Source organism: Strix aluco, chromosome 3, assembly GCF_031877795.1.
Source record: "Strix aluco isolate bStrAlu1 chromosome 3, bStrAlu1.hap1, whole genome shotgun sequence".
Classification (NCBI taxonomy): domain Eukaryota; kingdom Metazoa; phylum Chordata; class Aves; order Strigiformes; family Strigidae; genus Strix; species Strix aluco.
The window spans coordinates 83,420,712-83,437,123 of NC_133933.1; the positions used below are offsets into that span (position 1 = coordinate 83,420,712).

Sequence of the window (16,412 nt, forward strand, 5' to 3'; positions counted from 1 at the left end):
CATAAATGTCAAGTTCATGCACACACATTATGTTAAGGTGTATCGTTTGAAGTTAAATTTTAATTAAGCAGCACTGACCAAAAATTATGTTAAGGTGTATCGTTTGAAGTTAAATTTTAATTAAGCAGCACTGACCAAAACCCTAGTTTACTACTCTACATTTTAGACACTGTATAGGGAACACATCAGATCACAATATGGCCCTCAAGTTTCTAAGAACAAAAACGACACTTAAAAACCAAAAGGATGTAAACTACATACTTCCAGTAAGAGCATTCATGTAAGAGACTTAAAATCCATTCCTAATGCTGTCCAGTTTATTGAACAAGTTTCACAGGTCACTGGGACACTTCACATGAGACACTTGAGCAGAATTTGGCCCATGAGGTCTGTAATATCCACAAGAAAAGGAGGGATGTCACAGTTTCATTCCATTAAGGAGGAGCTTCTGTTTACTGTTGAAACAATTCTCAAATTTCCATTCACCTGATGTACTACTGTTTTTAATATCTGGGGGAGAGGGTAGCAAAGAGGCTTGTGAATAATTCTTTGATCTTATTCCGCTTTAGTGTTGACAATGGCTAATTCTCAAGATACGCAATCTACATGTTTTAGGTCAGGTAATTAAACAGGGTAAGATAGCAATATATATCTGTTAAATACAGGGAGTAGTTGGGAGTCTAATCCAAAGTCTACAGAAGTCAGCTTGGGTCTATTAGGTACATTCTATATTAAAGCTTTTATATATTTCTATTATTTCCAATATAACAAGTCTAAAAATATTCAGAAATTACTACACATGGTCCACAGAGGCTTTTAAACCCCTGTATTTCCACTAAAATTGTATTATTACAAATAGCCCATAAAACCAACCAAGATTTTGATTACTAGCTTGCAAAACACAGTTGTAAAATGAAGTAAAACATTTTTAAAATTATAGCACATGTGCACTATTAAGAGATTTTAAAGACACCTGTACTTTGAAAAAATATAAGTTCATGCTTATTCTAGTCTACTTAAAGTACACAAGGGCTATCACTTTTACTCTCAGTTTCAGTCCAGGGATTATTTTGGTGCATGTATTTATATGACCATAAACAAAGAAAGTTATAACACAAATGTTAAAAGTAGCCTCAAGTGTCACTATAATAAAAGCAACCTAGGATAAAAGAAAATCCCTCAACACTGCATGCCTATATTAACATGACTAATTAGAAGAGGGCCTCTCTGGGAACAGATTATCTTTGATGGAAAAGCCACTATCAGCTATGTTCATGAGAAATACACAGTTATGAATGTAATAACATTAATGTTTTCTAACAGAGCATCATAAATTCTGTAGTACTCATGAAATATTTGATTTTGTAGACAAATTCATACACTCCAAATATTGATTATATATGTATTCACTCAGATTTTACCTGTTGAACAATTTTTAGAGGTGAAAATACTAACCTACAATGCTAACCAAACCAAACCTTCCAGCCTCCCTCCTTCAAAAAAAATGTAATTCTAGCACTAGATTAGAATTCTGGAATAGAAAGTATCTGTGTGATTTTCTTGGCTCCTGTACTGATAATAGGACAACGATATTCTATATACTCTCAGACAAATAACTTTTCAAATGTACTGGTGTATTTGATTTTCAAATAATTAAGGAGCTACACTTTTCACATTATCAACTAATTTCACTAAGCTCTCACTTATCTGCTAAAAATTATTATGAACATGTCCCATAAATATCTTCTGTTCTGTAGAAGAAACACACAGTCATGAATCAAAAATTCTGATTTTTTTTTGTTTTGCTCTACAAATAGTGCTGTTCTAAAACTGCAATTCAATATATTTCAATGCCACAGCTTAATTGTAATCAATAAAACAAGAGAAAGAGAAATGTGTAAGATTGAACAGAAGTGCCACTCAAAAAAGATTCCTGAAACGTTCCACTTCTGAGGAGAGCTCAGGTGGATCCAATACCCACAAATGCCCCTTTTCTTGAAAAGTCACTAATACTTTCATCGTCTCTCTACCCCCCAGCTGAAGGTAGCACCAGTATTCTGCTATTTTGCACCAGAGAAGACTGGAGTTTCATCTGCGACAGTAGCTTCCAGCTCTTTCCTCCTACACCTTCACCTCACCCTGGCAGCTGCTTGTTTGCATCCTTGGCCACCCTTCCACAGTGCCAACATTGCCCACCTTTATTTGTGGTGATCGTGGGGTTTCTCTGATATAAAAATAATAAAAATCAGATGCGAAAACCAAAATTTCCCCATCTGGGTTTGCCATGCAGCTTCACAAGCACTTATGCTAGCCCAACAGGCAGAGTGCTATAAAAGCTCTTGAAGCTTACTTAAGCAGCAGCACTGCTGCCAAATGTAAAATCATGGCTGTGGGACTCCCACCAAGAAGGGTGGCTGTAGGAGTTTCAACCTCCACCTGTTCACCACGCTGCTACTGCAAAGCCAACTCAGCTGCTTGCAGAGCAGCTGCTGACCTGCTGCATGCTACAGCTTTGCATGTTAGGAAAAAAATCAAAATCAGTGCCAGTTCTCCTTAATACAGGGGACTGTAAAACTTGTGGCAGTTTCCACAGCTGCTCTGCAAGCAGCCGAGCCATCTCTGGAGTGGGGATCTGGAATTCCCTCTAGCCATCTCTCAGGGAGTTAACCCCCCATTTTAAATCAGGACCAGCCAGAATCATCTAAGGAAAAGCCTGAACACCAGTTTCTCCAACTAATATGCTCAAGCGATCAGAAGCACTTCCCCACCTTCCATGCAGAGGTGTTTACCAATACTCTGCTGATGTAAAAGCTATTTAAGGATTCACTGCTTTCACCAGTTACATCCAGAGCAAGCAAAAGCTAGTCCAGACCTGCCCCAAGTAACTGTCCCTTAGAAAGAGCTATGTATCACAAAATACCTTTCTATCAGTCATGATAACTTTCAGCTGATTTAACAAAAGGGGAAAAAAAAAAAGCACCCTTAAATACAGGGAATACAAAATATAAATGGTTATGTCCTTATTTCTTTGTGTTCGTTTAAGAAACATCATAAACAGTCTTTACCCTCCAGTTTCTAGGATCTTACTTGAATTACACCTTTACAGTCACTTTTATGCACCTTTGTCAAAAACTGATAGGCCTAATTTTGCTTCTGTTGATAATCGTGGAGAAAGATGAAAGGCCTTTACTGAAATTGGCTACAGAAGAAATAGGAATTCTTCCTTCGGAAGAGTAGTATACTTCTCTCCGTATACTACTCTTCTGTATACTTTTTAAAGAATCTAAAACAAAACTCCGGACGGCTCTAGATATACTTACTACCTCAGTAATGTAGTTGCAAACCAGGACAAGCAACAATAACAACATTTTTCCCAATTTGACAATTCATTTCCTTTTAGCTTCGGTTCATATATCTGCTTTGATATCTTATGTTTGTGCACCAGACAAAATATCCTCTTCCTTTCAGTATCCCAACCCCTGCACACAACTTCCTCAGTCCTGAGAAAAGGAGGATAGCATGCTCTGGAAAGGATGTACTTACTGCTTTGCCAAAGACAAAATAGTCCCATTGCAGGCCTCAATCTTTGCACCACTTGTGATTTTTGCTTGTCAACATTTCATGTTTAAATTTCTTCAGCAAAATCTGATCTGACCAACACCATTTAGGTTTAATAGGAATTGCCGTTCACTTAAATACTACATATGTCTATCAACAAAAATGCACTGTAATGTTGGGTTTATATGTAAATAGATGAAATCTGGAAGGTATTTCCATAGATGGTGGCTCCATAACTTAAATACCAAATGGCAAGTTTCTTCAGAAAACCATCTTAAACCATCAAGCTCTCAGTGAAGTATTTTGCCATCTGTCTAGGACTTGAAATGTAGCACTGGGATTAATTAGTAGCCAAAAAAAAAAAAAAAAGTCCTAAACAAGGCTGTACCGCTCCATACAACAAATCCATGGTCCCTATAATTTAAACTCAATTTTCGCTGTATGCTCCAACACAACTGGTGAGTGCCAAAGCTTGGCTCCGGATCTCCAACAGTTACCCATTACAGATCCTACGTGCGTTGAGGCTGCTGAGCAGACGTTGACACCCACATCTTTAGTGCAGGTCTGATCTCTGCCAGATCTCTGATACACGTGCTCACGCAGACACACGCTTACTCCCCATTCGTTTCCTTCCCAGCTTCCCTCTCTAAATCCTGCTAGCCACTTCTGTTTTGATTACGACTGGGCTTGCCTGGTCCCCAGCAGAAGCCAAAGATGACAAGTTGTAATAGCATAAACTGCATGGAGACTTCTGTACTTCAAACAGGCATTGCTATGTCATGTTTAACAATAAAGAGCAATGTAATATTGATCCTACTTGCTTACTCAGAACTTCCAGTTATCCTGAGCAGTTTTTTACTGGCTCCTAACAATATAGAAATGGAAAAGATGTGTTAGATGAGTGAAAGCATCCTTGCAAAAGTACAGGATCGCATGTGTCACAATATAAAACAGTCATCATTCAGGTATCATGCCATGCCCAACTTTATCATAGAAAAAGTAGTTCAACTGTGGCTAAAATACTAGGAATTTAAAGAATAGGCATCTGATTCATCAGCAAAAAGGATGGTCAGTCAAATTAAGGGAAAAGACTTTTTAGATGCTGTTTACATGTCTAATTTTCCCTTTACTCTTCTGTTTACAATCATAATTGAATAGTCTCTGTAATTTTCACTCCTTTTGTTATAGGTACTTGCAACAATAAGAGCAAAATTTGTAATATACAATAGCGCAGTGCAGAAAAACTCAGTGAAAGAAAAAAGGAGCTCATCCATTTTTATCAAATCTTGTAGTAACAGTAACTTGCAGCAACAGTAAGAAAGTTCAGATGAAAGTGAAAAATTTCAAACCAACCATGTTCCTTTTAATGAGGAAACAAAATACACCAACTCCTGCATGCTACTCCTCCCTTCCTTCCTCTCCCCATCTCATAAAAGAGGATCCCAAAGAAGGATCATGTTTAAGGTCCCAGTTCAGAAATCCTGTGTCAATCCCTTAATGCTGTAAGAGTTTTGGACTACAGAGCCAGATCCCAACAAACATCTTCAAAATGAACAATCTATCTCATCCCCAAAGACCACATTACTCAGAAACAGAACACAAAATCGTAACCCCTGATATTCACAAACATGTATTTAATTGCATCTATTCCACCCTACCCCCTTCATTATCATCTTTAACATCTGGGCTTCATGCTAAGCAAAGGAAAATAGACACGTTTCTAACATAGTCCACACAAAATGTGTGCAAAAAAGAATCCGCAGCATTTTTGCCTTACTGCCAGCGTCCAAAGAAGTTGTACGCATTCAAGCTGTGTGTACAATTTGAACATGCAAAAAAGTTTTAACAAAGATCATCCTTTTCTCTGATTTTATGAAGGCTTGAGCTCTTCTTAGTTCTTAGCAATGAAGACCTTTTTTCATGTGCATGACAAAAGCTTCCAGTCACTTCACCTCTCCAGTCTGTTTTACCCTTTGACAAATAAATCTTTTTCTAAAATTTAACATGAGCTGCTTACACATGACTATGTGTAGAATTCACATAATAAAAAAGAAGGAAGCTATATTATTCATTCCATGCTAACCTATTAAAAGTCCAAATGACAATACTGAGCCAAATTCAGTAAGGTGCACATTCCTTGGATTTAACAGTTACAAAGGACTAACATTGCTACTCTTCATTTTTTTGTAAAAGAAACACAGTTGACTAGGCACATTACTGCCTTGGGCATGGCTTGTCTTTGAAAAAAATCAAATAGTTTTTAGGACTTGTAATTTTTATGAGACACTGAATGACTCAAACACATGACTTGAAGGTATAAGCTGTATCAGAATAAAGCTAAAAAAGGACAAGAGTGTAGATGCTTGTTTACACTGTGCACCCACACAGAGATGCACATATATAATGGCTGACATGTTTCTACCTTAAATAATGCATCTAGCTCTAGGTACCTCATTACCGGAAGGGTAATAACAACCTGAAGGTAGTTCAGAGAAGATCAAACTGATTAGTGCTGAAGGAAGGACTTAAAAGGTAGAGTTAAAAACTCAATACTGCAGCTGTTTCAGGAACAGAACTTTCATTGGGTAAAGGGGAAGAAAAGTCCAAACAAAAGCATCGTCCTCTAAAATGACACCAATACATACAATTAGTGAAGCACTGACTTTAGAAAAATACGGCTATAATCTGCACACAACCAAGGGGCAACTCCAAGAAGAAAGCAAAATTATTTATTGCAGGCTCAAAAGTCTAGGTATAACGAACTTAAACTATTATAGGAATTTTGACTTGACATCCAGTAAGTTTCTGCTCATAGCAAGATCTCATACACTGGGCATAACCACATCAAGAAAAGGTAAGATAAGGAAGTAAAAATATTGTTGCAGCATTCAAGCTAGCTTTGACAGGACTTGGAGTGAATAAAATAGAAGCTTCTTTGCTCTGCTTAAACTGCCTGATTCTATAAAATGATAATAGTAGCTACAAACATTGCAGAACAAGTGAATGCATGGAACGCTATGTGGCATACACTTAAATAAATGATGAAGTGTTTTCAAAGCAGTTTTGAACAGTAATATTTTGTTTCAACAGATTAATAAGCTATCATCTTTGCCTTGAAAAGGCCTTTTCACACAACTAAATTTTTCGAATTAATGAAACTAGTAGGAAAAGGGTCCAATCACTGTTCAGGCAACAGACTGTTGTACAAGCAGCACTGTTAAATAAAATTGCTGATTTAAAGACATTTTTATGCTCTGGCTGCTACTGTTACCACTGTTCAGCTAGTCAGCTAACACAAAGCATTCTATATAGCAATATAAATTATCTAAAACGTACTCTGAAATGAAATAGATACTGCTTCTCCCTATTACATTAACCAGAAAAATTCTGCTTTTGACTGATGGAAAGAAGACTCATGTCACCATGAAGTGTATGTATACCCTAGGTTTCATCAGAAAGAAAAAGGTGAGAAACGTATTTTCTTTGTTGTAAGAGCAATCCATTGCAGAGCACTAATAATTTCACTCAGTAAGACATATCTTTAAGTAATACTCAAAATGGCTGAGGTGCACAGTTTATGTGCAATGAAACATGCTATTTTACACTGCATTTTACACTGTGATATGTCTTAGAAACTGAAGGATATCGATAAACTGTAGATTATGAAAGTGTAAAGAAACATGTCTAACATTTCCTTCTTGGCCTCTCCTTTAGGGGACACAACCGAATAGCAACTTCCAAATTTACCACATACTTTTTTATTCTTTTCTATGACTACTTTCTGTTATGGAACAGCACACCTTGTCTAGTATTACTTACATGTACCACGTTATCATGCAATTCAACACTTCTCTATTTTCACAGATCTAATATGTTTGTTTTCAAATGCGTTTTTTTTTTAACAACAACACTGCTATGGGTCAAATGTTTTGTTTTCTATTATTTGAGAAGCAAAAAGGTATGAGACATTAACACAAAATTAGATTAAGAAAAATGTTTATCTATTAATTTATAGAACTGTAAAGAGCAATTTCATGACGTAAAAAAGGTACAAAGAAGGGAAGAAAGGGGGAAAAACAGGAGGAAGACTGCTCCTTCTTTGGTATTTCATTCATTCAGTCCTAAAAAGAAAAAGCACCAAAGAGGGGGGCACCTCGTATACCAATACAAAGCAGGAAGTGTAAGAATTTAGTAAGTTCACAATTGGATTCTACACTTTGTACCTAATTCCAAATGCAAGCGCAGCCAATATTGATGTGCAGGCCCTTAGGTATAGGGTACATGTAAGAAATCCTCTCCACCACAAGGAGCAAGGCAACATGACACAGCAGCAGCATTCTTTCTAATTTTCAGTCACCTTTTTATTAACCTAATGAAAGGTGTATTCTTTAAAAAAGCCTGATGAAAGTAACCACACAATAAGGCCGGGACATCAAATGGAACATTAAAAGGGAATCACAATATAATCATGGAACACCCCCCCTGCCCCGTCATTGCAAACGTCATAGAAAATGGACAACCACGTAAAAAGTTAAGATGCCTTTTTGCCTTCCTAACATGGCCCTAGCCAAACCCAAAATGGTCTCTTTACCTGACACCGCTCTTCGGTTCTCTGATCACAGAGCAGACGGGTGAAATTCAAAATAGCGTTGCTGCAACTGGAGACTAACAGGAGCAGGGAAGGTGTGCACATGCTGCTTCTCCACAACCCACGCTACAGACCTTGGGAAAAGTTCCCTTATCATTTTGTATGTATCTTGCATCGGAAATTCCTGTGCGTGAAGGCATTCATGCCGGCTTCCACGCTCAAACTACGAACACCGTTCACGCTGCTGGACTTAAAAATAAAAGCAATGGCCACACGCCCTTCTTTCCCCGACAGCCTAATTCCTTAATCGTTACTTTTTTTTTTTTTTTTCCTAGGCAGGAATATTTAAAAATCAACCAACCAAACCACATGCACGCTTCAGCGTAGCACCACAGGGACGCTCTCAGGTCTGAATTACTGCAAAAAAACACTATAATTATGTCTTAATTTCATTAACTAATCTCAGATGAGCTTTTAAAAAGCAATTCGAGATCTACAAGAAAAGCGTTTAAAACCGTATTCAAATGTTAACTGAATGAAACCCAACATTTTATTTATCCTTTTCCGAGCTTAATTTTAATCAGTTTCCAAGGAAAGGCATATCTGCTCCTGATCAGTCTGGTGACAAATTATAAACCTTGTTAAAAAGAAAAGTGCGGCATTTTAAAATAAATAAAAAGCACAGGAGGAGTTTCTAACCAGGGAGGAAGAAACAGTATTATCCCTCTGCATAAATCTCCAGACACGGAGACTAAGCACAATCTAACGACTTTCTTTACTCAAATAGTACGCTGCCAACAAAACCACTACCTAGGGCAAGTTTTTAATTACAGATGTACCTAAATACCTAGGAAAAATAGTTTACTTCTCTTCGCATCAAAGCGGAGTCCCACTGAGCTTAACCAAATGTGGCAGGCTGAGATGGAAGACAAAAATGGGTCTTACTTGGTGTACAAAGACATCAACTGGAGACTCCAAGGGGCTTCCCTCTCGGTTGCTCATGGAGATGAACCCGAATCCCATTCTCACATTGAACCATTTGCAATGGCCGGTTCCGTGCAAAACCTGGGATTCCTCCTCTTCTTCCTGCTCCGGCAACTTCCCGGGCTCGTCTCCACCTTTACTCGCCCCTGCTGAGGAAGAGGGAAAGGCGGGGGGGGGGGTGGGGGGGGGTGGGGGAAGGGGGGGGGTGGGGGGGAGAAAAAGAAGGAAGAGGGGGGAACAAGGTCCAAAGCAAAGAGTTAAATTCTGGTAACATCCTTTTGCCACTGTATAAAGGAGTTACTGCAGAAGAAACAGGAAAAAAAAGCAAACAAAACAAAATCAGAAAGCAAACGGCGAAAAGAGCTTATTTTTTTCCTAAATCCTGAAATAAACAACCTTCTCCCCAAAATACGTAAAAAAATAAAATCACCGGAGGTTACAGAGAGGAAACACTGCGTACGGAGGCTCTCCCTCTCTCTTTGCCCAGGGCAGCTCACATTTCTGTACATACGTGTATTTTTCCATTTAACTCCATCTTTCAGCCACATTACAGCACGGAACGCGATACTTTACTTGAATATTGCTGGTTTAAGACCGATCCCATTTCTCAACAGAAATTCTCAGCCCAATTAGTCTCTCCTCGCAAGGCGCAGGACCGGGAGGCGAGGGGGGAGGCCGGCCGAGGAGGGGTGGAGGAGAGAGACTAAGCAAAATTGGGTAGATTGCACAACTGGTTATTGCACATGCAGCGCCGAAACCACTATTTTCCAACGTGTATCCATCCCTCCTTGGAATAAACTTTCGATTAAAGTTGGGACAGGTGTACGGCCGTTTTCTCATCCCACCACTGCAACTGTGCTTAATCAAACAGGAACAATTCAAACAATAGCCCCCTGAAAGCTTTTCAAGTTGTGAATCGGTGTGGGCGGTACGGAACAGTTTCTGAGCTTGGTAACAATGGGTTTGGAGAAAGCCCCCTTGCGCGAGCTGCTAAAAAAGGGTAATGCATAGTTGGGTTAAAAGGGGGGGTGGGGGAAGGGGGGGGGGGAGAGAGGAAGAGAGCGAGCGAGCGAAAATCATAGTAAAACAATAGAAAAAGAAAATTAACCTTCGGCCATGTTGCCCCACGGGCCCTCTGCTCCAAACTCGTGAGATGAAAACTTTCCCTGTGGATCGAAGTGGTCTTCTGCATTAATCTAACATCCTGATTTTGAACGATCGCAAATTTAGCTCGCATGGTCTAATGTGCTTTCCCTCTTTTGATTTTTCCCCTTCTCTCTCGCTCCGTTTCTGGCCCCCTGCGCACACGTGACTTGGTCAATTACATGCTTTCTTGCTACTAATTTCACATCGGATCCTTAAGGGGTTGGCAGGAGGCAGGAGCAGCCAATCGCCATTTCAACTAGGCTGACACACCAAAATAATTTATGAATGAACAAGAAATTTCCAACACGTCTCTTTTTCGACAGCTAATCTGCACGCTTCTTTACGGGAAACCGAGATGACGTATTATTCTGGGGTTTCTGCACTCCCGTGCACGCACAAATACGTAGGAAGATCCGCGTGTTTCTAGCCACGGTCCGGAGAACACCCCGTTTATGCAGATGCGGGCGTGCAGATGAGGTTATCGGGGTGTCCGTGCGCGCCCTGGGTGGGGTACGCGTACGCACGCGAATGCGAGATGCTTACAAATGAGATACACACACGCGTATAGACATGCACTAGGTATGTTGGGAGGCATCTGTGTTACCGTCTGCGCAAAACACGGGCGGACGTATACCCGGGTCGCCGTCTCCACCTCCAGAAAAGCCGCCCAAAGCCCCCGCAGCGCAGCGGCGTCCCGCGGAGGGGTGGGGGTGGGGGGGGGGTGTCTGCCGCTCCCTACGTGTGTGTGTGTGCCTGCACGCGTGAGCGTGTGTGCACGCGTGTGCCGCCGCTCATGCCTTTGCTGCACGTTACTAATTTCGCATTCAAACTAAAAGCGCGCCGGAAACGCGAGATCACCTTAATACGGCCCAGAATGTGCAGAGGTTTAGCGTTTCAAAACATTTCTGGAGGGGGATGGGGCGAGGAATTGTACTTCACAGGTTTCTCCGCCATCTCTTTCCGGGGGAGGGGATGTGATTAATGACTTCCTAAATAAGAGCCCAGTTTTCAAGCCTAGTATTGGAGTGAACCTCAATCAGCAGCGATTGTTCCCCAGGAGCGCGGGGGAGAGGGAGAGGAGGAGGAGGGGGACTAACAGAGAAAAGGATTTGCTAGAGAAGAGGAAGGCGGAAAAAAAAAAAAAAAAAAGAGCCGGAGGAAGGAGACAAAGAGGGAAGGAATAACGCTGACCGGGGACTGCTGTTTTAAGTCTTCATTGCCAGTGGGAAGGGAGGGGGATCCAACTCGGAAAATAAATGTGTCGTATGTAACGGGCTTGGCAAGAGCACCCCTCTACAAAGGCACTCCCCTCTGGCTCTCACAGGTACACAGATAGCAACGTGCTCGCAAGCCCCTGCTATTGCTGCACTTACGGCCAAACGCTTATTTAAAAAATATTTTTAGAAACGTAACACCCACTCACCCCCGCCAGTTAGGTGAGATTCCGTTTTATTTTCCATCTGTCCTGCCTCCTTCAGTGTAAAGGTACAGATGAAGGTATGAAAACATCATTTTGCCTCTTCTGTCGTCACCACCACCTACTCACATATAACCTCACTTTACATCATCCAGTATTGTATAACCTTTAAACGTTTCCTATACCTTGTTAAAACATGGGCTCAATTACTTTCTTATTAAAACCCCTTCCTCCGCCCCGCCCCCCCCCCCCCCCCCCCCCCCCCCCCGGGCATCCTCTCTTATCCCAAGGACACACACAAACAAAAGCCAAAGCAACAAACCGATCAGTGCAGAACCTGAATACTAGGGGGTTATGCATTTGCAAAGCACTTGCTGTTGTTTGGGAAGTGGCGTCGATCAGTCTGCCCAATTAAGGGGGACGCCTTAGCCCCGATGGGCCTGTTTACTCCTTTTGTTGCCTTTCAGGAAAGCGTAAATTCCCCTGCTAGCGCCTCGTTTCTGTGTGAAATACCAAGGTGCTCGGTTTGATCGTTTGCTAGAAAGAAGCGAGGGTGGGCAAAAGTGTACAAAATACGAGCAGCCAGGCAAGTGGAGCAGAAGCTTTAAATCCTGAAATTCCTTTGCAGTCTTCAACCGTAAATTTCCTATAGGTTATTTCAACAGTGGAGGTCGACTTCCTACACTGACCTGCCTTACGCATTCGTGCAACATACCACTTCTCTTTGCTCGTACCATCCCTTCCCCCTTTACAATAGCGGTTATTTTACAATATTAAATCACCAGTAATTTTATATGCTTTCATCTTATGACCGGCGCGATATCCAATATATAATGAATGTACGAGATTTTAACACACGGGAAACCCCAGCTATGAACAAGAAATTAAGGTTACCGGAAGAAAAAAATGCTTACACCACTTACTTGAAGTGCCCAAGACTACATTTCTTGTACCAGAACGGCACATTTATAAGATACGAGCTCTCTCTGCTCCTCCCTTCAAAAAGACAATAAGTACTCTGTTTAATACAGTTTTAAAAGTCTTTATTTTTTTTCATATTGATTTAATTTACCGACATTTGGTATAAAAATTCCTTAGAGGCTAGAATATCGGTTAAACAGACACAAACGAGTTGATTGAGTTCATTAAATGGACAAAATGTCTTGTTAGCAAATTTCAGTTGAAAGAAAATTCAGTATAATATGTTCTTCCATGAATAAAGACTACAGAACCACGTAAATAAATCAATGTAAAGATATTTGTTGCAAAGTATTTCTTCCATTGCAAAATAAACCCAGGCTTTGTAAAATGGAGGGGGGGATTTGCAAAGGGTCTTTACTGAGATTTTCAGGCCTCCAGTATTAGTGGAATTAAGGTTGGGGTCACTGGACTGGTCACTGGTGTCAGATGTTATCGACTCATTCATTTCCTGCAAGGGACATCAGCCTTTCAAGTTTTGTGGAAGGTAAAGAGTTGTTGCCAGCTGGGAACTCTCCGGGAAAAAAAAGAAAAAAAAAAAAGAAAAAAAAAAAAAAGAACCCAACCCACTAACACCCTTCCAAATTTAATTCCCAAAGAATCGGGGGGAGGAGGGGGAGCCAAGAGGATAAAGGGGGAAAAAACCCTGGAGAACAAGCCGGTTCGTGGAAAAATTAGTTTAATGGTAATAGGTCACATATTAGAAAAAGATATCCTTACATTTCGGTAAATAGATGCTAATTTTGGTAAATACAATTATAGGAAGCTGGAATCATCTTTCTAAATACACAGAGCTCGCTTGAAACTATGTAACCAAAACCAGTGGTGTTGGGTTTCCGATTTGTCACCTTCCTAAAACTTTTAAAGTCCTAACTCTGGTTTCTTTTATTCGCCAAAACAAAAAAACCCAGACCGCACCTCCAAAAGAGAAAACAAAACAAGAAAAAAAAAAAAAAAAGCCAAACAAACGATCGACCCGCGTGCCTGTGAAACAAAACGCGTGTTTTACACTTGAAAGCGGAGCTCGGGGTACTGCCACGACTTCCCATTGCAAAGAACAGTCAACATTTCTCGCCGACGGGCAGGCAGGAAAAGCAGGAAAGGCGCCGGAGAGCCCCAGCCCCCCCTTTTCTTCACATGTTGGGGTTGGTTTGCTTTGCGCCGCGGCCGCCCCACGCACGACAGCGCCGGCCCCCGCGCGCCGCTCCCGATGGTGTTTGACCGAGTAAGACGCCCGTCGTGTTTCCTATGCGGTTCCTATCGAAACCGGCTCTTCCTAAGGCGGAGGGCGGGGGGAGGACGGGGGGGGGACTTTCCGGAGCTTCCGCAGAGCAGAGATCCCCAGGCCGGAGGGGTCTCTGCTGGTGCTAAGCTCTTCCCGCCAAAACCCTCTCACCTACAGTCTGGGCGCCAAAACCACCTTTCCTTTCCGCCGCCGTCAAGCGCCCGGGTCGAGGGTGGCAGGTCTGTCCCCGCATCCCTCCCCCGGCGCGGGGCTTTTTGCCTTTGGTCTTTTGTTTAACGCTTCCAGAAAAACGCGGTTTCTTTCCAGCGGGAAATGCGGCGACATGCCTTACCGCGCATTTCGGATTGCAGGGTCGGTTGTGCCTAGCCACCGCCCAGCTCCCCCTTTTTTCTTGCTTCGGTTTTATTATCCTCCGTATTATTCCCGCAGGATTATTATTTTAAAATGGTTTTTAACAAAACACAGCTCCGACCCAGCTGTGCGCTTCCCATGGCTAGGGACGATGAGGGACGGGATTTGCTCGACGTGCATCCGCGGGGTATGTGAAGTTACCGGTTTTATAACGGTGCCTTCGCACCACGCCCGTTCCGAACGGCGGCTCTTTGCGGAAAATGCCGATTTAAGGCGCAGCGGACGCCTCTCCCCCCTCACCCCCGCCCGCCGACTGCAACCGGAGCACGGTTTCGGGAGCCCCCGACGGCTGCTCCGGCGCTCCTCAGCCGTTACACCTGAGGTGGGCGCCAGGCGCCGTCACCCCCGCGGGTGCCCAGGGCTGCACGGAGCCCGCCTCTGCCTTCGTTACGGAGACGGGGCGGCCCTCGCCAGAGGCTCACGCCGCGGTTTACCGGCGCCGCTATTTTAGTTGACGGCTGGAGCGTGGTTTCCACCGCGCGCTAGTGACATTTTCCGTGGAAATGAGACGCGGCGGCTGTCGGCGCCGCACAGCCCTCCGGCGCGGTCCATCCTGCTTCCCGTGCATTACTGCCGGCAGTGCCGGCGGCTTGCGAGGGGGCTTTTAAAATACGGGAAATTGCTCCAACCCCGCGCGTGATCCGAGGGCAGGAGGACGCGGGAGGCACCCACTCGGGAGAGCCCGGCCGCGGGATGTGGCCTCACGCACATCAACCGTCTCTCAGCTGTGGATTCGCAACTGATAGAGACGGCTTCCCCGGCGGATTTAAGGAGGCTCCAGCCGGTCGTCGCGGGAGACAGTCCAACACGGCGAAAACTCCGCCGGCAAGACCGGCCCTTGCCGAGGGACCGGCTGCCCGCCCGGAGGAACCGCGCCGGCGGCCCGGTGTCGCCGCTTCCCTCCCGCGGTGCAGGCGCAGGAGGGGCGGGCGGGCCGGCGCCCCAGGCGCTGTCGCTCCAGCCCATCCCTTCCCCCGGGGCAGCCGCACCGGGACCCGGCCTGCGCGTCCGCCCCGGCGGGCCGGGCATCCTCCCCGTCGGGCAACCAACTGCCCAGGCGCTCTCGCCCGCCGCACAGCGGCCTGCGCCGGCCGGGCGGCGACACCGGGAGCACCCCCATCCCCACCACGGAGGTAAAGCCTGGCCCTGCCAGCGGCAGCCCCGGGCTACCCACCGCCGCAGTGAGCCGGGGCACGGCCGGGTTACCCGCGTTATCCGGGGCGGGCGCGGATCCAGCCGCCCTCCTTCGCGCACGCAGCGCCGCTCCCCGGGGAGCTCCGCGCCCCCTCCGCGCATGCGCCGCCGCGGGCGGGCACCCACGCGGGAAGGGCCGCGCCAGGCCGCGGGGCGGGCGAGCACCGGACCCGGTGAGGCTGCGCTTGGGAGAAGCGGCGTGGAAATAACCCGAGGGGTCCTAATGGGAGTCAGCGAGCGACCGAGGGGTGCGTGGCCGCCGGTGCGTGCGCGGGTGGGCAGCCCGACAGCGCGCTCACAGACGCGTGGGCTCCTGCTGTTTACAACAGGCATCTGACGATGCGTTACTGTAAATAAACTTTCCTGATGTAATTGTTTATTTGTCTTACAGAGGCGGAACGCTCAAACTGCATCAAGCAAGACCTCCGAAACTTGTGCACAGGATTAATGATCTTCCCCTCCCCAGGAATTAAGTTCATCAGGGTCACTGGGACGCAAGTGGTGCAGCACCTCAGTTTCACAGATACACAGTCAGCCATGTAAGACGCTATAGAGAAGACTGACCTGAGCCTGAGGAGACCTTCTTGAATGACCTCATCGTCTTCTGAGGAACCTAAAATCAGAGAGCTGGAGTCAGTACTGTGTACATTGTACCAGAGTACCATATTTAATTACCTCTTCTCCAGTTTAACGGCTCATTAGAAGGCCATAAAATGCCAGGGCATTGACTCTGTTAAGTGACCTGTAAACTTATTAACTGTTTGAGACTTACCTAGCTCATCAGAACCACAATGAGATAACCAAGGCATAAAAGTCAGCCGCTTTTTTTTTTTTTTTTTTCAAGCGTCCATAAATGCATTGCCCCTCTCATTGGTCTCTTATGAAAGCTA

The 16,412-nt window shown here is 44.1% G+C and overlaps 1 protein-coding gene across 1 annotated transcript in view; it reads right to left on the reverse strand.

Moving 5' to 3' along the window:
• Nucleotides 1-16,120, reverse strand: part of LIN28B (lin-28 homolog B) — an 87,711-nt gene extending 71,591 nt beyond the window's left edge. The window contains exons 1-2 of the mRNA XM_074820758.1: nucleotides 16,087-16,120; nucleotides 9,092-9,279 (exon numbers count right to left, since the gene is read on the reverse strand). Coding sequence (XP_074676859.1) covers nucleotides 9,092-9,279; nucleotides 16,087-16,120 — 222 coding nt within the window. The remainder of the gene's footprint in view (nucleotides 1-9,091; nucleotides 9,280-16,086) is intronic.
• Between the last annotated feature and the right edge of the window lie 292 nt (nucleotides 16,121-16,412).